The sequence below is a fragment of the Oncorhynchus keta genome, chromosome 33, assembly GCF_023373465.1.
Source record: "Oncorhynchus keta strain PuntledgeMale-10-30-2019 chromosome 33, Oket_V2, whole genome shotgun sequence".
Classification (NCBI taxonomy): domain Eukaryota; kingdom Metazoa; phylum Chordata; class Actinopteri; order Salmoniformes; family Salmonidae; genus Oncorhynchus; species Oncorhynchus keta.
The window spans coordinates 23499532-23522727 of NC_068453.1; the positions used below are offsets into that span (position 1 = coordinate 23499532).

The window sequence follows — 23196 nt, forward strand, 5'->3', positions numbered from 1 at the left end:
GGGCCCTGGTCAAAAGTAGTGCACTATATAGGGGATAGGGAGCCATTTGGAGCACATACCTAGAGTGAGCCTTTAAATGAACTGGGAGTGCTTTAACATTGTAGCCTGTATCCTATGAAGGATTTTCTATGATCTTTATCCAATGATCTTCTTCTAGAAACAGACCGAACAACTCTCACCTTTCACCTCAGTACTCACCTCCAGTGAGATTGATGAAGTGTGGTGGTGTACAAAATGGCTACCTTGCATCTGTCACGGAGAAGGTTGGAGTGAGTTAGCAACATACAATGTACGATGAAGATTTTATAATATACATGTAAATCAATTTAAAGCCTTGTCTACACAGAAATGTGGTGGCCCAATTTAATTTTTGTAACAAAACACAATCAGTAAACCATAACACGCTCCTGAACAAGAGCTTATATTGCAAGTTGGGTTTGTGAAACCACCCGTAACAGAATCTGACTAAATGAAAAACTCAAATGAGAAAAAATACAAATAAACAAACAAAAAACTACAGTGCAGTGTTGTGTTAAAATTCACAGCAGTCCACGTTCCCCATTTCTCATTGACCCAACCCAGTCTACCCCTCCTGAACACTACCCCCTCCTCCTTCTCTTCTTCCTACGCTCCCCTTACACCTTCTTGCTCTTCGGCTGGGGCTTTGGTCAAGGCCTCCAATGAGCTAATGGTCTTCTGTAGTGACCCCTGTAGGGCTTCGATGGCCTTCTCATGGCTCTCCAGCTTGGCAGCTTTCCCCACCAGGCCATCCACAGTGCTCTTCAGCTTCTCCAGCTCTGGTGGGGGATGGCTGGTTGACTTGGAGACTTCCCTCAAGGCTTCCAGCTTCTGCTCCAGCCCCTCTATCTGCAGCCCCAGGTTAGAGACCCTGGAAGACAGATTGGTCTGAGCGTCACTCATTGCGACCACGTTGGACTGGAGCTCCTCTAGGCTGCCCTTCAGCTCCTCTAGCTCTCCCTGTAGAGTGGCCCGGGCCTTCTCGGCTGCCGTGCCCTGGGCGGCGAGCGTGCTCTCGTGGGAATCGTACTTGGCAAGAAGAGCCTCAACCTTGGAAGTCAGGTCTGTTAGCGACGCGGCCAGGGAGTCTCCGCCCTCCTCCACCACTTTTAGTCTGACCTCCAGACCGTCGGACCTCTGCTCAGCCCTGGCCGATTCCCCCCGCAGTTCCTTCTCCAGACTGTGCAGAGCTTCGGTGGCCAGCTCCAGGCTGCTCTGCAGGCTCTGGTCCTGATCTGTCAACGCCTGGATGCCTGCCTCTGCCCCCGACACCTGCTGCCGCAGGCTCCCCGCTGTCTCCTGCACCAGCAACCTCACCGCCTCCACTTCCTGTGACATCGAGGCTATTTCCTGGTTACGGGTCTGGAGCTCCGACCCCACCGCGGCGATCTGCTCCCTCAGCGAATAGGCAGACTCATCTGTGGCCTGCTTAGTGGTGCTGAGCCCGGCGACGGTTTCGACAATGGCAGACAGTTCCTGCCTGATCAGCTCCGGGTCCTCCATGTCATCCAGACGGGCTTTGAGGTCAGCCAGCTGACTTTGAGTCTCACCCTGGGTCTCGGTGAACTCAGTCACGCTGTCCGCGATGGAGGCACTCAACTCAGCCAGGCGCTCCTGCACCGTCTTCTCCAGGGAAGAGAAGTCCCGCTCTCTGGCCTCCTTCACCTCCTTGATGCCTTCTGACAGGTCAACCAGCAGTTCGTTCTGGAGCCTCTGAAGAGCCTCCTCCACCCGCCGTGTCTCCGCCTCGCCCTTCCTCACCGCTCGGCTCCCCACCTCCTGCTCTGCCCGCATGGTGCCCAGTGCCGACTCCAACCTGTCTACAGCACGCCTCACGTTGTCCACCTACACAACCACAGACAGCGAAGCATACACTGAGTGTACAAAACATTAAGAACACCTGCTCTTTCCATGACATAGAGACTGACCAGGTGAATCCAGGTGAAAGCTATGAGCCCTTATCACTTGTTAAATCCACTTCAATCAGTGTAGATAAAGGGGAGGAGCCAGGTTAAAGAAGGATTTTTAATCCCTGAGACATGGATTGTGTCTGTGTGTCATTCAGAGGGTGAATGGGTAAGACAAATACTCAAGTGCCTTTGAACGGGGTATGGTAGTAGGTGCCAGGCGAACTGGCTTGTTACAGGAACTGCAACGCTGCTGGGTTATTCATGCTCAACTGTTTCCTGTGTGTATCAAGAATGGTTCACCACCCAAAGGACATCCAGCCAATTTGACACAACTGTGGGAAGCATTGGAGTCAACATGGGCCAGCATCCCTGTGGAACACTTTTGAAACCTCCAGACAAATTTAGGCTGTTCTGAGGGTGGGGGGGGGGGGGTGCAACTCAATATTAGGAAGGTTTTCTTAATGTTTTGTACACTCAGTGTAGGTCAACCTTTGGTCATCAAGACAGATTAGGGCCTTAATGATTATTCGATTAGTCTTTTATTATTAATCTGTCAAATCCTTACAATCTGTCACATCCCTACTATAAATACTGTATGTATGCATAAATAATATAATAGCCATATTATCTAACACTATTACTGCTATTCAATTGTATAACATAGGTTTAAATCTGTACATCTGTATAGTCACACCTGTGTACTGGATGTACTGGAAACACAGGTACAATACATTCCAAGTAGGAAGAGGGTGGAAGAGTCTATCCCTGACCAGTCATTTGCCTGACAAAATAGTTTTTTGCCTTGGTAGTTATTGAAATAGACTTTATAGCTTGCAGTGGAAGACACAGCTAATCACATACTGTAGCTTTATACAACAATAGTTGACACAGCCTCACATAGGAAGTTTACATATAGGAGACTGCAATGCATGTTTCAGGATTTACTTGTTGAATGTGTGTTCTTAGAAAATGTTTTTCCCTGAGGGGTTTCTTTACCACGTTTACCTAGTTACAGTAACTCATGAGTAGGTTACGTTGCTTTATTACATAACTCAGCTATTTCTCAGCCTGTGGGATAGATCTACATATGCAGCTTTAAACCCACGTTTACCTAGTTACAGTAAGTAACTCATGAGTAGGTTACATTGCTTTATTACATAACTCAGCTACTTCCCAGCCTGTGGGATAGATCTACATATGCAGCTTTAATAAACAACTGTTAGCTTCCAGTTCAAACTGGTTTAGTTCAAACTGGTCTGGGAGATCTCAATTTATGCATGACAAGTTAAGTGAAGTTACATGAAGGCTTGAAAATAAGTGAATGAATGAAGGAAGGAATAACTGTTTGACCGAATTAATTAATGCAGGAACTGGATAGCTGGATAATAATGAAAGATCATTTATGGGGTGGCATGTTCATACATTATATCAATGCATTCGTCAATTCTATAGAAATATAACTTCACTTTTCATTACAAAGGATGTAGTATTTCCATTAACCTGGATTTGTTTTTGTTTCAATGTCAGTACTCTCTCTCTAGGAAAGAATAGCATAGATTACATCTGTACTTTTCTTGTGCCAGCTCATCAATCTTTTGGAGGAGGGGGAGATGGCCCTCTTCTAGCCATTTCTTATCTGGAGTCTATATGTTCATCCTATCTACTTTTGGTGTGCGGTCTTCAACGGCCTGCCTTATCTCGTGACCTTGTCATTAAATGGCTAGTCCTATATCGTTTGCATTACTTACCTGTTGAAGAACATTCTCTACTTTGTGCGTAACCTCTGCATTTTTCCTTACGGTCTCTTCATTTCTGCTGCTGATTTGATGGACTTCTTTCAACACTTGTTGTAGATAAATAGCAGCAAAGCCCGCAGCGGCTACTAATGCGATATAACATAAAGCAGCTATAACTTTGACCCAACTCCCTGACCCCGACCCCTGGATTGAGGAGCTACCATTACTACTAGGTTTCGGACTTTTCTTCGCCACGTCATCTTGCGTGGATGAAGCAGTCTTTTCGCTTAAATTGTTCTTGTTTCTGTTTCTCGCAGTCATGTCTGATGTGGCTTTCTACCAGGGGGTCCGAGGAAGTGTGAGGCTGGTCTCTACAGATGCTGTGTACTGCTTTCACTGTACATTTAGCGTATCAGTGAGCGCGATGTGGCTTTCCTAGAACTCCGTTCGCGTCGAGGTATGCAAAAAAGGGGCGTCTTTCTTATTGTGGGACCTGACTTTCTGACTGCAAAATTGGTCGCTGTACTTGCCTTATGTCTCCAATGGCTATGGAATTATGTAGAAAACACAGTAACTAGTGTTATTCAGAAACACAGTAACTAGTTCTGATAAAGTTGAGGAAAAAACTAGACCTCTTTATTTGGAATAATATAATTACGCCCATTGATGTTTCATGTCTTTCAAACCCTGCTTATAATATAATAATATATGCCATTTAGCTGACGCTTTTATCCAAAGCGACTTACAGTCATGTGTGCATACATTCTACGTATGGGTGGTCCCGGGAATCGAACCCACTACCCTGGCGTTACAAGCGCCATGCTCTACCAACTTATATAAGCCAAAATCCTGGTATAGGATAGCCTTAACATGTCTAGAAAAATAATGATCTCAGAAATCAACTGATGTAATTTGTTTCAATACTTTACCAAAAGTAAAGAGAAGGGGTTGTTGGATAGTTTTTCCCCCTCTCATTTGCTCCTCCCTTCATACGTGGCAACTAGAGTAGCCTTACTGTGTATGCCTCGACATCCTTTCCTAGAGTTCCCTCAATCCAAGGCATGTTGCTATACCAGACCAGATCAGGAAGTGTTTCGAACAACTATTAATGTACACACACACACATAAATATATATATATTTTACCATTAACAATGCATGTTAATAAATAGGCATATTTTCAATTTCTTCCATTGTGCCGAAGTCATTAGGCTATTGGCATACTATTACCTAATCAGCGTAACCTAATCACTAGCCTACGCTATATAGCTATGTTCCCTCCAAATCATGATAGGATTGCTGTCACCGATTGCAAACTGCAAACCTGTAGACTTGGACATTTGAATAGTTTCAATAACATTTAGCAAGCACCACAATGCAAATTAAGAAACAAATGCATATTTTACACAAAATGGATAACAAAACGCTCTGTTTTGTATTAATCGGGCACAAAATAATTGTTTTTACGTGTGTTTTTAAAGGTTTGTTAAAGTTGCAGAATGATTTAGTTATCTGATGTTTGAACACTCCAAGCACTTTGGCCGTTGTCCAATAGAGAGTCTAACTGCAGACTCTCAGGCCCATCATCTCTCAGGCCCCGCTGTATACTGCCACCTACTGGTGGGACATAATATCTCAGGCCACCAACGCCAGGACCCCTCAGTGAGTACGGTTACATGCACACAATAAAGCGATTATTGTGGCTAGTCATATTAATATAATAGTTAAATTAAAACGTTGACATGCTTTGCAAGAGTAACAATTTCCCTAATAATCCTATGTATATGGACACATCTGAAATCAGGCTACCTGATGGAGCTCTGATACATGCAGAAAATCAGCAATCACAGAGACATGTTATTTTTGAGAAGCGGATATGATTCTTAGTTCGGACATATAAATGTGTATGTGAAAAATACTTCTAAAACGCATACATTCAGTTGTTCCGAACTCACTTCACTCATGCCATAGAGAGAGCCTTGCTCGGCTGGTGCTAGCACATGCACAGATCAAATACACTACTGGAACGTCGATTAAGTTGTTTACATGTCCTAACAATTTGAAAGATTGCTCCGAAAACCGTTTCAATCGGAATATGCATACTTCAATTTTGACCGTACGCTGATTAAGATACCGTAAACAGAGTAAGGTTACATTACTATTTCATAATCTGCATACTGCAACAGTAAATGTAATATCTAATTATTGCCATGCATGTAAACGTACTCACTGATATGACTATACTGCCAAAATGCCTGAATGAATGTTAGCATATCATTACAGTTTGTACACTTTGTTGCAGGGATCTTAATGTTTGTGTTTAACTGATACTTTGATATAATGGATTTCCCCTGACTGTCGATGCAATAAAAATGTGGGTCAAAAGGTAAATAAAAGTATTATCAGAGTTTTTAATTTAGGCTATGCCATCATTGTAGTATAATCATTGTGCAATGTTTTATTTTAAAATTGGTGTGTAATCTGTTGATGTGTTGGATAGCAGATATAAATGGGGGCGAAGGACACTGCGTACCGTTCATTGTGTATTAGTTTCGACCTAAAGTGGATTGTCGGTCGTTTGAACGCTATCCTCTCTGTGGTAAACAGAAAAAAATATTCTGCTTAATGTGTCAGACCCGGAAGTGATGGTTCTGGCATTGGAGAAGGGCCTGAGAGGTGGTGGGCCTGATAGATGACAGCTGCAGCTGGACCCATCTCCCTGCCTTTGTCCACCAGAGGTCACTGAATGGCAGTCTTTCGAGAGGAGACTGGAACTGCAACTCACAGGTAGATGGTACCCCCGTCGGCGAAAAATATCGCAGCAGCCCCACCCCCAAATATCTCCCCGTGCGGATGTACTCTGCCACAGTAAAAACAGGCAATTACGGTTTCACTTCTAAAATAAAACAATTACATGGGGCAATGCTGACGTAATGCCTGAGTCATCCATGCTCTTTGACTTTGGTCGGCGCTGGCCCGCCCATCAGACGTTGTGACAGCCCAGGCCGTGTTTCCAGGTGCTGTTGCAGTGAATATGGACTTTAAGCACTAGTTGTAATGGCTTATTGGCCTTCTGAAGCTAGCTAGCTGTGTCTCGGAGGTTTGTTTTTCCCTGTCAAATCTCCGTGGGAAGGGAGCGAGAACTGGGCTAGTCTCACAAAGACCACAAAAAATGCACCCTGACTCGGAATTGAGAATTTGAACTGCATCGCTGGGATAAATCATTTATGTGGTCATGGCTGGGCTGATCAAGAAACAGATCCTCAAACACCTCTCCAGGTCAGTGTCAATCGATATGAACCAGGCGGAGAGACAACACAACTAACTCCCAAAGGGGTTTCATTTGGGAACCAAGCTAGCGCGTTAGCAGCGCTGTACCTTAGCGCGCGGGAGGCCACTGACGGGGCACTCACTATGCTTGCGCAGCTGAACTTGGTTAGCGTAGCTAGCTAGCTAGCCAGTTACGAGCAAGTTTGCTTGTTGTTGGTTGCCAAAAACAGACCGGTGTCGTGTTTAGTTAGCTAGCTAGCTGGCATGTTTAATAACTGCTTATGGCTAACCTTGCGTATTGTTAACGCAACTAATCTCCATAGCCTAGGCTCCACCAGTACGTTAACATTAGCTGGCTAGCTATGTCCCGTTAATCATTGTTTTAGCCAGATATAGCAAGTTTTCTATTTGATAGGTTACATCAATGATTGTCATTAGCCATCTATCTAGCTAGTTAGCCAGGTAAACTACACTAGTTAGCTAGCTAGCAGCATATGCTTCTGGCAGAGACAAACACGCCACGTACTGACAGCTAGTACTACACCCAACCAGGTCTCAGAACATTTCAAATTATTCTGTTCATTTAGTAACGTTACGTTTCGTATGTATTCCTTTTTGGAAGTCCTTCACCCATTTTGTATGTTCAATTACAATTCGTATTATATGTTACGTATTCCCAAAACACAATGTTACACATTTGCAAAACGTATGATATGTTACACATTCTAGCTAGGTGGCTAACATGATCTAGCTCGCTAACTTGAACTAGGCTAGTGGTTAAGGTCAGGGGAAGAGTTAGCTAACACGCTAAGTAGCTAAAAAGTAGTAAGTAGTTAAAGTTGGTAAAATGCAAAAGATGTTCATGATGATATTCAAGCTCACAACCTTTTGGGTCGCTATACGCCCACCCGGACCAACCAACCACCCCACTTTTTAGTTTTTGCCTTAAGTAACCATCTGTCTTATGTTACATTTGGTATGGTTACATATCATACTAAATGTAGTTACATATCATACTAAATGTAGTGTCTCGGGTTTCCGTGCAGAATAATACGAACTGCTCTGAGACCAGGTTGCCACATCGGGGAAAGTTATTTAACCTTTGTTTAACTAGGCAAGTCAGTTAAGAATCAATTCTTATTTACAATGACAGCCTACACCAGCCAAACCTGGACGACGCTGGGCCAATTGTGGCCAGTTGTGATACAGCCTGGATTCGAACCAGGGTGTCTGTAATGACGCCACTCGGGAGCCATTCTGAGTGGAATACACCAACTTTGCTCTCTACTGCAGGGTTTCCCAAACTCGGTACTAATCAATGCTTGCTGTTGAGTTGATTATTTGAATCAGCAGTGTATTGCTCGGGCAAACAACTAAATGTGCACATGGAGAGGCCCCAGGACCGAGATTGGGGAACTCTGCTCTATTGCACATTTGCCAAACTCATTCAACGGCGGGGTGAGCAGGTTTTTGCTCCTCTCTTGTACTTGATTGATTAATTAAGATCACTGATTAGTAAGGAACTCCCCTCATCTGGTTGTCTAGGTCTTTATCAAAAATCAGCAGACACTCGGCCCTCCATGGAATGAGTTTGACACCCCTGCTCTACGGTATTTACTTGCACCAGGGCTGTATGTATGTCCGCTCTTGCTTGTATTAGCAGCTTGGGATAATAATGCACCTTCCACAGCATAGAGATGACTAAGCACCTGTACACATCATACACACACATGCCTTGTTTGTTTGCCAGTACCATGGAGACTGAGCAGGGAAGATAGAGGCCTTGGTTGTTGTAGTAGGCAAAGTTTTGTGCCACCTTTTCCTCTCACAAGTATTTGATAAAGGATTAATAGACACAATCAGCTAGTGAAGTGTAAAATATTTTTCATGGGTCATGGAGAGAAAAGACTACACCTGAGACTGAGTCTGCACAATATAGTCCCTATGTTTGCAACACAGTAATCAGTTGTCCTACCCATTTTTATCAACAGCTTTCAGCTAGGCACATGCATTATTTATTGTTCCAGGTTGGTGCCCCGAGGGAAGTTCATTGAAATCCTTACCCATTATCTTCTAAATGGAGAACATCCCCGTAATAACATAAATTGCCCCATCACATTCAGTTGAACCGACCATCAACTGACTGATAATGGTCCAAGAGCATTCACATCCTTACACCTGTAGCACCTAGGAAACTGGCTTTAAACAACATAACGCCTATAAAACTAAAAGCTTAGATAAAACCTTAACTTTTAGATGTAGGTTGAATCTCCCATGTTACCGGCTGGATAAGAAGGGATGACTTGCAAACTGTTTTGGATTGACCTAGAACAGTAAGCTTTGTTATAGTCACACACAATGCAGTTAAACAAGTGTTGTAGCTTTAGAAAGAGGAAAGTGCATTGGGCTTTTTAATGCATTGCTTCCTGCCAGCAATGCATTGTGAACAAAAGCCCTTGACTTTCAGTATTGCCAGCGGAGCCCTTGGTATTTATGCGGCAAGGCAGAGGCTTTGATGGCTAGCGGTTGCTGTGCCCTTCATGTTCCCACAAACAGTGGCCACAGCCAAGTTTTACGTACACAGCCCATGACTGTCATTTCCTTTTAAGCTTTGTTCACAACTGTAGGCCTTAATGCTCAAGTCAGTTTTGTTTTTCAAATCCGTTTTGGAATACTGACTGTCCAAACAGCAAGTTAAAAATGACCAAATCCGATGTGTGTGTTCAGACAAGACATTTGCTTAAGCTAGTATTCATAGTAAAGACGGGTCTGTGCAGTGGTGTAGACTGACTGGTTGTGGTGCTCATGCTTCCTCACAGCAGTCAGCTAGCTGGCTAGCCACAGCAGTCAGCTAGCTGGCTAGCCACAGCAGTCAGCTAGCTGGCTAGCCACAGCAGTCAGCTAGCTGGCTAGCCACAGCAGTCAGCTAGCTGGCTAGCCACAGCAGTCAGCTAGCTGGCTAGCCACAGCAGTCAGCTAGCTGGCTAGCCACAGCAGTCAGCTAGCTGGCTAGCCACAGCAGTCAGCTAGCTGGCACATTCATTAATTTGTTTGTAAACAATTAACAAGCTAGTTAGCTACCACTTTTTTACTGTCAACATATTAGGCATATCTTGTTCCTAGATGGCTACTAAGTCTGAAAACCACTTGAAGGCAAATACATTGGATTTGACCATTCAGACACAAGTCGCATGGCCAGGAATCATCTGATTTCAAACCGCCTATGAAGGTGGTTTGAAATGTGGCCTGAAATAACCAATTTCATGTGCTTTTAGCAGAACAGATTTGGATCGGATATTCAACAAGATAGGATTCGAATAACTTCAAACTGGCAATGTGAACAAAGCTTTAGTGTCCTACAACATTGGACTGTGTGTGTGTGCACATTACTGTTAGCGTCAACAGGACCGGGGGAATTATGTCATTATCAGTTCCTAGGGTCGTTACATGATTGGTCGTGCATTCGAAGCAGACCTGCTTGGAAGAAGCCAGACCCACTGTTCATTATAGTGATGTCAAACAACGTCAATGCTTGGGGCATATTCACCAGGGTTCCACTCAATGAGGTGCAACATATCAACCTTCTGTCATGTAGAGTAGGATAACATCATGTCTGTGATATACTAGCAGTGTTTCAATCTGCAACGACCTCCTGAAGGCAGGAGAGAAAGTCTGACTCTTGCCTTCGAGGCCTTGTTGTATGTCAAAACATTGGCCTTTGGGAACACACACACACAAATGCGAGTGTGGCTGGTGGTGTGAGGTGTTTCCACCAACAGTGTGCTGCTGCTCTCAGGTGGTCCCAAGGGTGAGTTGATAAAGATGTCCCTCTCCCCATTAAACCAAGAGAATCAGGTACCGACATGGCCCTGGACCAGGGCCAGACACCGCAGGGTCTGGGGTTACACACAAACACGCAGAGACTCTTAAATGTGCACGCATAAACAACACACACACACACTGATGTTGGGCCTTTGTGTGTGGTCCAGTCATTATTGAGTGCGTCTGGGAGCCCTGTGCTGTGTTAAATATTCATTCTACTGAGGCTCACTGTGATCAGGTGTCAACATTGTTTTAGTCACATGCTCAGCTCCAGTCCCCTGTCTGTCTTTCTCTCTATGCATCTGCCCATCTCTTTCTCTCTACATCTTTCCTTCTCCTCTGTCTAGCAGGCTATTTCAGTTTACTCCTCAACATTTCATTCCTAGGGGACCCTAACTGTTGGTGAACATTTTTGTTCTAGTGCCGCACTAACACATTTGATTCAACTAGTGGTCTCTGTGGCACGGCTTGATGATGCGTGCAGGAATGTGACTGGACAGATGGGCGGATGATAGATAGATGGAGGGATACCGATACACACAGCCGCTAAATACAAAATAATAACCACAGGGTCAGCGAGAGAAGACTCAGAGGGGAAAGGGGATGGCTAAGAAGAGTTTTAATCTAAGAACATTCCAAAAATGACAGTGAGGAACATGCTTTGGGAAAAAGTTTTGGAGTTCAGTTATTTCCTTATTCATTCAAACCTGCTTGTGCTAAACATATTTGCTGGCTCAGTCAAAAGCTACACAGGAAACAAAAGTAACCAATGAAATGAGTTGCTTCTCGAAGGGAAACCGTTTAACACACATCCTTTTGGAGTTAGGTATACTTTACTAGCTTAAATACTTGGGCTTCATTTGCAATAAAGAAATGAGGCCTATTTTCTACACAATAACTCATAGAAAATAGTGTATCCAAAATGGATGCTAATGTACTTGATAGTGAAGAAGAAACCAATTGGAACACAAGATATAAGGACATTAACTAGAATACTTAAAGACAGTGTTTTCAAAATGGACACAAACAGAAGGCAGTGTTGTGATAATGGACACATGTTTAATAGAATAAACACACTGTTTGGAGCACACATTGTATTTACTTTGCCACCATGGCCTTTTTTGCCTTTACCTCCCTTCTCACCTAATTTGCTCACATTGTATATAGACTTGTTTATCCTGTATTATTGACTGTATGTTTGTTTTACTCCATGTGTAACTCTGTGTCGTTGTATCTGTCGAACTGCTTTGCTTTATCTTGGCCAGGTCGCAATTGTAAATGAGAACTTGTTCTCAACTTTGTTTACCTGGTTAAATAAAGGTGAAATAAAAATAAAAAAATAAATAAAACACACGCCAACTCAATGAAGACTGTGTTGTCAGATTGGACACAAAGCGTTGTACTTAGACCTCATAAAATAAAGGCCATTACTCCAGCACCAGGGCAGGTTTCATTGGTCTGTTTCCAGTGAGCTGTGAGAACAGAAACAGGTCATCTGCAGTTAGATTATAGGTTCATCTAATCAAGTTGATTCTCTAATTTAATCTGAAGAATGGACGCACACATACACGCGCACACACTTTCTATCTTTGCAGAGACTACTGAATTGAATACATTCTGCCAGGCGACTGGTTTATCCCTCAAAGAATAACCCAAATGTGTGTCTGTGTATCCTGAGGAAGGTTGCTCCAGACAAAGGGACCTTGTCATCCCTTGTTTAGATTGAGTCAGTCAAGGTTGGGGGATCTCCTGTGGGTCCGACTACAATACACACATCAGCGACGAATCGTGTGGCCATCCGAATGGCACACACACAGGGGCCCAGAGCATTGTAATATTTATGGCTCTGATGGAGGCAGGGAGAAGGTGAGCCTTACAGGCCCCATTTTACAAAACCTGTAGAGACCAAGGCCAAAAGTTGTGTGTGTAATACAAATACAGACAGACACACACCAACACCAGCTATGACGGTGAAGACTGGGTGAATCATGCTAATATAAATGAGGAGTATCGGTGTTAACCCTGGTGCCTTGGCTTAATTTAACCTGGCCTCGCCTAATACCTCATCCACCTCAAGCCAGTTAGTCTCCTTCAACTTCGTTGTAAAATAATTTATTTAATACCTCTACTCTAGGGCAGATTCTAACAATGTTTTAGGGTATTTTTACTAGAGGTCGATGGATTAATCGGAATGGACGATTTTAATTAGGGCCGTTCAACTTTTCATAACAATCGGAAATCGGTCATTTTGGATGCCCGATTTTGACGATTTGTATCTTTTATAAAAAGAGAAATTACGCTATTTAATCTTTATTTAACTAGGCAAGTCAGTTAAGAACACATTCTTATTTTCAATGACGGCCTAGGAACGGTGGGTTAACTGCCTTGTTCAGGGGCAGAACGACAGATTTTTACCGTGTCAGCTCAGGGATTCAATCTTGCAACCTTACGGTTAACTAGTCCAATTCTCTAACCACTTGCCTCACGAGGAGCCCACCTGTTACGCGAATGCAGTAAGAAGCCAAGGTAAGTTGCTAGCTAGCATTAAACGTAATCAATCATAATCACTAGTTATAACTACACATGGTTGATGATATTACTAGTTTATCTAGCGTGTCCTGCGTTGCATATAATCGATGTGGTGCGCATTCGCGAAAAAGGACTGTCGTTGCTCCTACGTGTACCTAACCATAAACACCAATGCCTTTCTTAAAATCAATACACAGAAGTATATATTTTTAAACCTGCATATTTAGCTAAAAGAAATCCAGGTTAGCAGGCAATATTAACCAGGTGAAATTGTCACTTCTCTTGCGTTCATTGCACGCAGAGTCAGTGTATATGCAACAGTTTGGGCCGCCTGGCTCATTGCGAACTAATTTGCCAGAATTTTGCGTAATTATGACATAACATTGAAGGTTGTGCAATGTAACAGGAATATTTAGACTGATGGATGCCACCCGTTGGAGAAAATACAGACCGGTTCCGTATTTCACTGAAAGAATAAACGTCTTGTTTTCGAGATGATAGTTTCCGGATTTGACCATATTAATGACCTACGGCTCGCATTTCTGTGTGTTATGTTATAATTAAGTCTATAATTTGAAAGAGCAGTTTGACTGAGCGGTGGTAGGCACCAGCAGGCTCATAAGCATTAATTCAAACAAGACTTTCGTGTGTTTTGCCAGCAGCTCTGCTGTTTATGACTTCAAGCCTATCAACTCCCGAGATTAGGCTGGTGTAACGATGTGAAATGGCTAGCTAGTTAGCGGGGTGAGCGCTAATAGCGTTTCAAACGTCACTCGCTCTGAGACTTGGAATAGTTGTTCCCCATGCTCTGCATGGGTAACGCTGCTTCGAGGGTGGCTGTTGTCGTTGTGTTCCTGGTTCGATCCCAGGTAGGAGTAAGGAGAGGGACAGAAGGTATACTGTTACACTGGCAATACTAAAGTGCCTGTAAGAACATCCAACAGTCAAAGGTATATGAAATACAAATGGTATAGAGAGAAATAATTCCTATAATAACTACATCCTAAAACGTCTTACCTTGGAATATTGAAGACTCACGTTAAAAGGAACTACCTGCTTTCATATGTTCTCATGTTCTGCGCAACACTTTTGTTTTTGCATTATTTAAACCAAATTGAACATGCTTCATTATTTGAGGCTAAATGTATTTTATTGATGTATTATATTAAGTTAAAATAAGTGTTCATTCAGTATTGTTGTAATTGTCATTATTACAAATAAAAAATGTAAAACCGGCCGATTAATCGGCACCGGCTTTTTTTTGTCCTCCAATAATCGGTATCGGTATAGGCGTTGAAAAATCATAATCTGTCGACCTCTACTTTTTACTGTCTTCTAATAATTTTTTGTCCCATTTGAGACTGAGCAAAACAGCCAAAAAAGATCAGCACACAATTTAGTCATGTTACTCTACTAAAACCCAGTTGTCAGAAAGGTAGCCCACATTTTATAAAGCTCAGAAAGATATCCTAGAAAGGTTAGCCCATATAAGGGAACTACTTAAACAAAAGCTTGATCAGGAATGAGGTAGGTACAGGGGAAGTTTAGTGAGCTGTTTCCAGTCATTCTGTGTGTGAGTCAGTGCAATAGGCCAGAGAAGCTGATCGGATCTTGCTACTTCCTTATGGCCACAGTCGGCAACACAACTGACCGAAGTACAGGAGTTCACTGTACCAGAGCTCGCTCTCTCTGTGTGGCCTGTTCACACTGCCCCTCTGCCCTTCACGCTGAGAGTGCTGAGAGTCTTGACTAGATGAATAATTTACTAGAATGGGAGTTGCTGCCCCAAACCATAGATCTAGGATCAGCTTACTCTCCCCAATCCTAACCTCAACAGTTGAATGATGAGTGAAAACTGACCTTAGATCAGCATGTAAGGGTTACTTCATCTTATTTTCTTCAATATGGTATAGCCTATGGGTTGTGATGTGGGACAAATGAATCATGCTATATAAGTTACCAGGCCATCAGTTGTATCAGAGTTGTGAATCTGTCTAGCGGTTATTAACATATGAGTTAAAGGATGTTGGCTGAATGTTGCAGCACAGTTGGGAGCTTTTGATCTGGTCCTATTTAAGAGCATGGTACTTCTATCTGTGTCAGATTAGCTGCCTGCCAACCAGGTAGATAACAAGATTACAGCAGTCAAACCGTGGCAGTCTGCTTCATTAACATTTGTGTGTGTGTGTGTGTGTGTTGACCGTGTGTTGTCGTGCTTGGGTTGTGGTGTAATGTAGATCGATAAAATGAGTTAATGTAGTCAAACAGGCTGTATATGGACACACTTGTGCTGTACAAACACACAGATTGTTGCGTGTAATGTGGATTGATTAAATCCGGCTGTGAGTTACTGGGAATTCTTTCTGTAAACAGTAATTAGGACAATGACCTTTTGCTTGGTATGTGGGTGTTTGGCTAACTACTAACCACAAACTGTGTTAGGGAGTCTAGGGACTATGGCACAAGGTCATGGGCACAGTGAGTGTTAGAGCTTTGAGCGGGGCCTAGCGATGGAACCCAGGACACACACACCCATTGGCTGTGCTACCTCCTGATGAAAGATACGAGTTGGGAAACCCTTACAGTTGAGACAGTGTGACACTAAAGTTCTCACACCCTTGAGTACGGTTTTAAGAGGCAGCAGACATGTCACTGTCTCCCTCTTTTCCAAGTCTGTAATATGACTTTCAGCAGAACTCTCTGTTTTACTATTTGGCTTCTCCTCGGTACTGGTATTTATTAGGATCCTCATTAGCCGCTGCAAAAACATCAGCTACTCTTCCTGGGGTCCACATGAAACAATACAGAACATTGTTAGTCAAGGACTGAAATACATACATTTATAACATCATACATATCAGTACATACAGAATATCTAGGTCTAATACATAGTACAGTGCAAATTACAATACAAGAGATGTATATAAAATGGTTGTCTCTCTCCAGTCCTCTTTGTGCAGTAAGGTGTTCTCTTTATCTGGTTTTAATCCTAGCTTGAGTTACCTGGGGTGGCAGAGTTCCATGTAGTCATGACTATTTAACACTGCGTTTCCCAGCCTCTGTTCTGGACCTGGGGACTGTAAAGAGACCTCCGATTGCATGTCTTGTACCGATGAGTGTCCGAACTGTGTGCCAACTGCAGGAAAAGACAGTTAGGTACCATCAACACCTCGCACAAGGACCAATAGTGGTGCAGTCAATCTATCCTCAACTCTGAGGCAGGAGAGATTAACATGCATGCTACTGACATTCACCCTCCATGTACATCTAAGTGCGATACGTGCTACTTTGGTCTGAATCAACTGCAATTTACCCATGTCCTTTGCCACACGTTACACACGCCTCTATGAAGAGGGAACGCAACACCCTGCTACAACTCAACTCTCCATGAAGTAAAGAGGTATGGGACTGTAGGTGCGCGTAAGGATGACAAAAGGATGACAAAAGGCAGAGAATTGTACTGTTTACAAGGAATTTATTCCGTCACACAGTAATTTTGGGGGAAAGGGGCTGGACTGAACAAAAGTAAATATCAAAGTCCCCTCCTACCTTACCTGCCTACCCACTACTTACTTAACACCACCTGGTGCGCTAACCAAAATACAGGGGATGGTCCGCCCAGGTCTTACCTAGTGTGCCTAGACAGTGAATATGCTACGGGTATATGTATGCCCGCGGGCCTCTTGCCTAAGCACTCCCTAGGTGCCTTCCCCTTCCCCCCGGGGAACAAATGAAACAGAATTATTCAAATGTAATTAAACAATTTCAAGAATCAAAAAACACAGTTCTATGGTCAAAGACAGACCTTAGTAGGACGGCTACAAAAATACTGGCAACAAATTATACCTCTGCGCAACAATGAAAACACAGGACATGCTAATCATCTCCCTCTGAGAACAACCAACACAGTAAATAACACACAGCCATCAGACTCCTCTCTCAGCAATCATCTCCCTCCTGAACAGAACACTGGCTTTTATATAGCTTCAGAAGGAGTCTAATCGGATACAGCTGTAACTTGACGAGGTCAGCTCTCCAATTAGCCATGGAGTCGACCAATCAGCTGCTTGGGGGGGGGGTTTCAGGAAGCCATCCTGAAACACACACATAACAAACCACAACACAGAAACTGGGGAACGTAACACATTACCACACAGCTGGGCAGTAGTCAAGGTGCAACAAAACTAGGGCCTGTAGGATCTGTCTGGACAGACCTCTTCCCATTTTGCAACCATTGAGTCTATATGTTTCGACCATGACAGTCTGCTATCTAGGTTTACACCCAGCAGTTTAGTCTCCTCAACTTGCTCAATGGCCACATTATTCAATAATAGATTTAAACGAGGTTTAGTGTTGAGTCATTTCTCCCAAAAATCATGCTTTCAGTTTTGATACTGAGCACCAGCCTATTGCTAGATGTCCATTCTAAAACTGACTGGAGATCAATGTTAAGTGTTTCAGTTATTTATTTTACTGTTGTAGCCGACATGTATACTGTTGAGTCGTCATTGTACATAGACACACAGGCCTTATTCAAGGTCAGTGGAAGGTCATTTGTAATAACAGAAAACAATGGCCCTAGCAGGCTGCCTTACGGTACACCACACTGAACTGAATTTGTATGAGAAAGGCTTCCATTACTGAAAACTATCTGAGTTTTATTAAATGTGTAACTCTCAGTCCATAATATGGCAGATGATGCAAATCCATAACACCTATGTTTTTTTTCAGCAATAGGTTATGATCAATGACAGCAAAAGCTGCACTGAAGTCTAACAAAACAGTTCCCACTATCTTCTTAATATCAATTTCTTTCAGCCAATCATCAGTCATTTGTCAGTGCTGAGCATGTTGATTGCCCTTCCCAATAAGCATGCAGTAAGTCTTGTTAATTAGTTTTCTGTAAAATAACTTTAATTGATCAAACAATCTTTTCCAAAGGTTTGCTCACCACTTTTAACAGGCTGATTTGGTTGGCTCCCATGTCTCTCTCTCTTTGTAAGTCGCTCTGGATAAGAGCGTCTGTTAAATGACTTAAATGTAAATGTAAATGTTCTGTCTTTCTTTCCTTGTCCATTATCTTTCTTGTCTGCCCTCTGCCTTTATTCTTCTCTCTTCTCGTTGGTGGTAAGGGAGAGAGGGGGACTGTACTGAATTGTGCCAATAAAGACAGGTTAAATGCAATTCTCTCTCCTGTCTTTCGCTTAGTCTCTCCCTCCCAAAAGCAGTGGTGTCTTGTATTTGTAGTTATGATGTATGTTAAGGACTTCTTTCCTAACAACAAAATAACAACAATACTCATTTTCTCCTCTCCCTTCCTCTTCCCCCTGCAGGTTTGCTAAGAACCTGTCCCCAGACAAGATCAACCTGAGCACGTTGAAGGGCGAGGGCCAGCTCACCAACCTGGAGCTGGATGAGGAGGTACTGCAGAGCATGTTGGACCTGCCCACCTGGCTGGCCATCAACAAAGTGGGCTGCAACAAGGCTGCCATCCGGGTAAGAGAGAGGGAGACATGCGCACACACACCTGCACTCTGGGTGGTGCTTTCGCCCTTTGTCCCTCTACTCAGATGAACCCCACCATCTTAGTCTATATTTAAATTTTACTGTCTGCTACCTCTCACCCTGCCCACTCCCCTCTCACTCCCCTCTCACTCTCCCACTCTTTCATTCTCCCTTCTCTTGTAATGTTAGCGGTGGATATAGAAGTGCACTGAGATGAACTGTGTCTGTATGCGCACATCATCTGACACTCCCTGGAGATGGTGAATGGAGCAGAATAACAACAAACTCTGTTAGTCAGGTCTCTACCACCAGCCTTCTCCTTACTCTTTATTTTTATTGTAGGAACACAAAGGAAGTACAAATAAAGTAAACTAAAAGAACAACAAAAAAGATCTGTCAGTTACAGTACATGTCATACCTTCACCATCATGTCATCATATTAGTTACATTGACATCTTTGAATTAGACCCTTTTCAAGTACGAAACCCATTTTTCCCAGTATTATTGACCTCTCTTCTGTTGAGTTCTTAAAGCAAAGGTCATACGCTCCATGTGGCGTATCACTTTACAATGTCTATCTATTGTGTCACTGTGGGAGGGTCTTTTTGTAGCCATTTCCTAGTGATAGCCTCTCCCCCTTCCTCTTCTGAAACCCCCTCTGTTTTCTTTGCCCTAATGATTCTCTCTTGTATTTCATCTCTGCTGTCTCAGGACTTCATCTTATCCCTGTCTCATGACCTTCCATTTTACATAGCAGGCAATATATTCTAACAAGTAGAGTGGGGAGCTGCCCAGTGTTGAAACTGTGAAAGAATAAAGTTTTGTCTTCTGAAATTGTCTTAAGTTATGTCTCTGTGTTTTCTTAGACGAGGCCCATTGAGTGTCACTAACTTAGGTTTATTGAAGTGTCACACTCTCTGTGCATTGTCCTTGGTGTAAGGCTACAGTCGTAATGGCCCTATCATTGAGGTAATGCGTACTGCATGTGTACCTGGTCCTCGGTGGCCATGCTCTTCCTCTGCTGAGCAGACTTGTCCATGGCCTCGCTGAGTGACTTGGCGTACTGGACCATGGCTTTGAGCTGGGAGTCAGTCAGCACCCACAGCAGGTCATCTAGGATCAGGTTCAGCTTAGAGGCCACCACGTTACAGTCCTTGGACTGGAGATAAACACATTCTACATAGATTATTACATACAAAATACACACATTAATACTCATTATATATAGACCACACACAAATACATGCTTTATGCATATAGGATACAGACACACACCACGTTTCAGTCCTTGGAGTTTTGCCAGTGCGTCACATCTAGCCAATAGGAACAGGGAAATAGTGGCCCGGGCCATTTAGCCGGGAGGACCAGTGGGCCCGGGCCATTTAGCCGGGAGGACCAGTGGGCCCGGGTCAAGCAGAACCTATAGCTAATAGCTCCCACTGATCTAGAGAGAAAAAGAGGGTGTGTGGGTCCCCCAGCTGCAGTTTAACTTCTGTAACACTTAGGATATAGAAGATATCACTCTCTGTCTGATTTAGATGCCAACGCATACAGTCGCACACACCATCTTCTGTTACAATACACATGCCCATCCTCATTGGAGAGGACACACACAACTCAGGCACCCAAAAACTGTTCCTTTCCTTGTCTAAATCTCTACTCCAACATCACCTACAGGTGCAGGCTCTTTGCTAAACCATTTCAGTTCAATGACTGAAGAAATCAAATACAGTTTTAGTGTAGTAATTCAATTAGCGCCACATATCCAAATGTTTATTTCAGTGTTTATAGCCTTATAGCCTATAGCCTAGTCACTTGTTATGGGGGAAGATGAACATGGCCAAATCTGCAGATTACTCTTTGGTGTAAAAGCTATTTGATTTGACACGGGCATGATTAAGAGGGTCTGCTCAGAGGGATTAGTGTAGTTTGGGGAGGAGTGGAATGTGCTGGCACTGACTGCTTCTCTAGACTGTCTCCTTGATTCATTCTCTCAGTCTGGCTCTCTCATTTCAGCTGATTTACATTCACAGCGATTACATTTATTTCAGGAATAGACACATCCGTATGCATTTCAGAAAAATCTGTAAGGAATATGTGACTGTATTTAGCATATAGGTTAAATACAAGAAAATATGATCATATTTTGGCTGTGCCGATGTTGTTGGGCTGACCAGGTTGAAGATGTATGATATTGAACCAATATTACTGTCACTTATCTGAGCTTGACTGGCTGACTCTAATTTCTTGTCTTCATTGACAGATCCCATGGACCAAGCTGAAGACCCACCCCATCTCTCTGGTAAGTCCCGCCCCCCTTCCCCCTATTGCTGACACAGTTTTAGCCAATTGCCCCCCACCATCTCCTGCCGTTGTGGCCTTGAGCAAGGCACTTAACTCCCCACAAAGTAAAATACTGCCCTGATAGCCTACTGTATAAGACGCGTGGTCTGTCAACCCTCCGTCAGGAGAGCTACTGTATAAGACGCGTGGTCCGTCAACCCTCCGTCTGGAGAGCTACTGTATAAGACGCGTGGTCCGTCAACCCTCCGTCTGGAGAGCTACTGTATAAGACGCGTGGTCCGTCAACCCTCCGTCTGGAGAGCTACTGTATAAGACGCGTGGTCCGTCAACCCTCCGTCTGGAGAGCTACTGTATAAGACGCGTGGTCCGTCAACCCTCCGTCTGGAGAGCTACTGTATAAGACGCGTGGTCCGTCAACCCTCCGTCTGGAGAGCTACTGAATAAGATGCGTGGTCCGTCAACCCTCCGTCTGGAGAGCTACTGTATAAGATGCGTGGTCCGTCAACCCTCCGTCTGGAGAGCTACTGTATAAGACGCGTGGTCCGTCAACCCTCCGTCTGGAGAGCTACTGTATAAGACGCGTGGTCCGTCAACCCTCCGTCTGGAGAGCTACTGTATAAGACGCGTGGTCCGTCAACCCTCCGTCTGGAGAGCTACTGTATAAGACACGTGGTCCGTCAACCCTCCGTCTGGAGAGCTACTGTATAAGACGCGTGGTCCGTCAACCCTCCGTCTGGAGAGCTACTGTATAAGACACGTGGTCCGTCAACCCTCCGTCTGGAGAGCTACTGTATAAGACGCGTGGTCCGTCAACCCTCCGTCTGGAGAGCTACTGAATAAGACGCGTGGTCCGTCAACCCTCCGTCTGGAGAGCTACTGCATAAGACGCGTGGTCCGTCAACCCTCCGTCTGGAGAGCTACTGTATAAGACGCGTGGTCCGTCAACCCTCCGTCTGGAGAGCTACTGTATAAGACGCGTGGTCCGTCAACCCTCCGAAACATGACCCGGCTAAACCCGAACGACGCTGGGCCAATTGTGCCCCGCCCAATGGGACTCTCGATCACGGCCGGGTTGTAATACAGCCCGGGATTGAACCGGGGTCTCTGGTGACGAACTGCGATGCAGTGCCTTAGACCGCTGCGCCACTATGTCTTTATGAAATAATTTCCTCATTCAATGAACCAGGGATCAAATGGCTGAGATAGGTGAGGTAGTTAACTAACATGTTTATCTATTTGTAAGGCAAAAATATTCCGTAGTGAGGGGAGATCTTGACAGAGTAGTTACTTGTCAATTAGGCTATTCTAAGAATATATATTTAAAATTGTCAGAATTACATGGCCAGTATTGAATAGAGGAGAATCCAAGCCAATTGTGTGCATTTGACTGTTTTACACCTGGAGTTTGCAGCATTGGTTTCATCAGCTATGCACCTGTATCAACTGTGTGTCGGCCATTTGCGGTTATACACAAGTGCCGGTGGATAGTTATTTTAGGACATCGAACATGACAATGACATTAGTACATGCTAATAGCTAACTAGCGAGATAACCAGACAAACTGTAATATGTTTTGAATTGGCCATCTACACTTAACAAAAATATAAACACGTAAAGTGTTGATCCCATGTTTCATAAGCTGGAAAAAAATATATACATTTTTACATCCCTGTTAGTGAGCATTTCTCCTTTGCATATCAAGAAGCTGATTAACAGCATGCTCATTATACAGGTGCACCTTTTTCTAGGGACAATAAAAGGCCACAGATGTTTTGAGGGAGCGTACAATTGGCATGTTGACTGCAGGAATGTCCACCAGAGCTGTTGGCAGAGAATTGACTGTTCATTTCCATACCACAAGCTGCCTCCAATGTCGTTTTAGAGAATTTGGCAGTACTTCCAACCGGCCTCACAACCTCAGACCACGTGTAACCACGCCAGCCCAGGACCTCCACATCCGGCTTCTTCACCTGCGAGATCGTCTGAGGGGAGGGGGAGTATTTCTGTCTGTAATAAAGCCATTTTGTGGGGGAAACTCATTCTGATTGGCTGGGCCTGGCTCCCCAATGCCCACCCATGGCTGTGCACCTGCCCAGTCATGTG

At 43.9% G+C, this 23196-nt stretch overlaps 2 protein-coding genes across 4 annotated transcripts in view; one reads left to right on the forward strand and one right to left on the reverse strand.

Moving 5' to 3' along the window:
- Positions 1-290: 290 nt before the first annotated feature.
- On the reverse strand, positions 291-4135 carry LOC118372084 (cytoskeleton-associated protein 4). The gene is made up of 2 exons (XM_035757839.2): positions 3677-4135; positions 291-1863 (listed from the first exon to the last, which is right to left on the reverse strand). The coding sequence occupies exons 1-2, from the start codon at positions 3983-3985 to the stop codon at positions 625-627; spliced, it is 1548 nt and encodes a 515-aa protein (XP_035613732.2). The 5' UTR covers positions 3986-4135; the 3' UTR covers positions 291-624.
- A 2438-nt stretch (positions 4136-6573) lies between these two features.
- Positions 6574-23196, forward strand: part of LOC118372081 (UHRF1-binding protein 1-like) — an 88692-nt gene continuing 72069 nt past the window's right edge. The window contains exons 1-3 of one of the 3 annotated variants that reach the window (XM_052492521.1): positions 6574-6942; positions 18618-18780; positions 21053-21091. In XM_052492521.1, coding sequence (XP_052348481.1) covers positions 6899-6942; positions 18618-18780; positions 21053-21091 — 246 coding nt within the window. In that variant the 5' untranslated portion in view covers positions 6574-6898. The remainder of the gene's footprint in view (positions 6943-18617; positions 18781-21052; positions 21092-23196) is intronic. The other 2 variants (XM_052492522.1, XM_052492523.1) reach the window with 2 other exon arrangements.

Bases quoted from the DNA above. Each gene is read 5' to 3' on its own strand.
- LOC118372084 (XM_035757839.2), bottom strand. From the start codon at position 3,985: ATGACTGCGAGAAACAGAAACAAGAACAATTTAAGCGAAAAGACTGCT. The intron at 1,864-3,676 runs GTAAGTAATGCA...GTGGTTGTGTAG, and splicing joins TAGAGAATGTTCTTCAACAG to GTGGACAACGTGAGGCGTGC.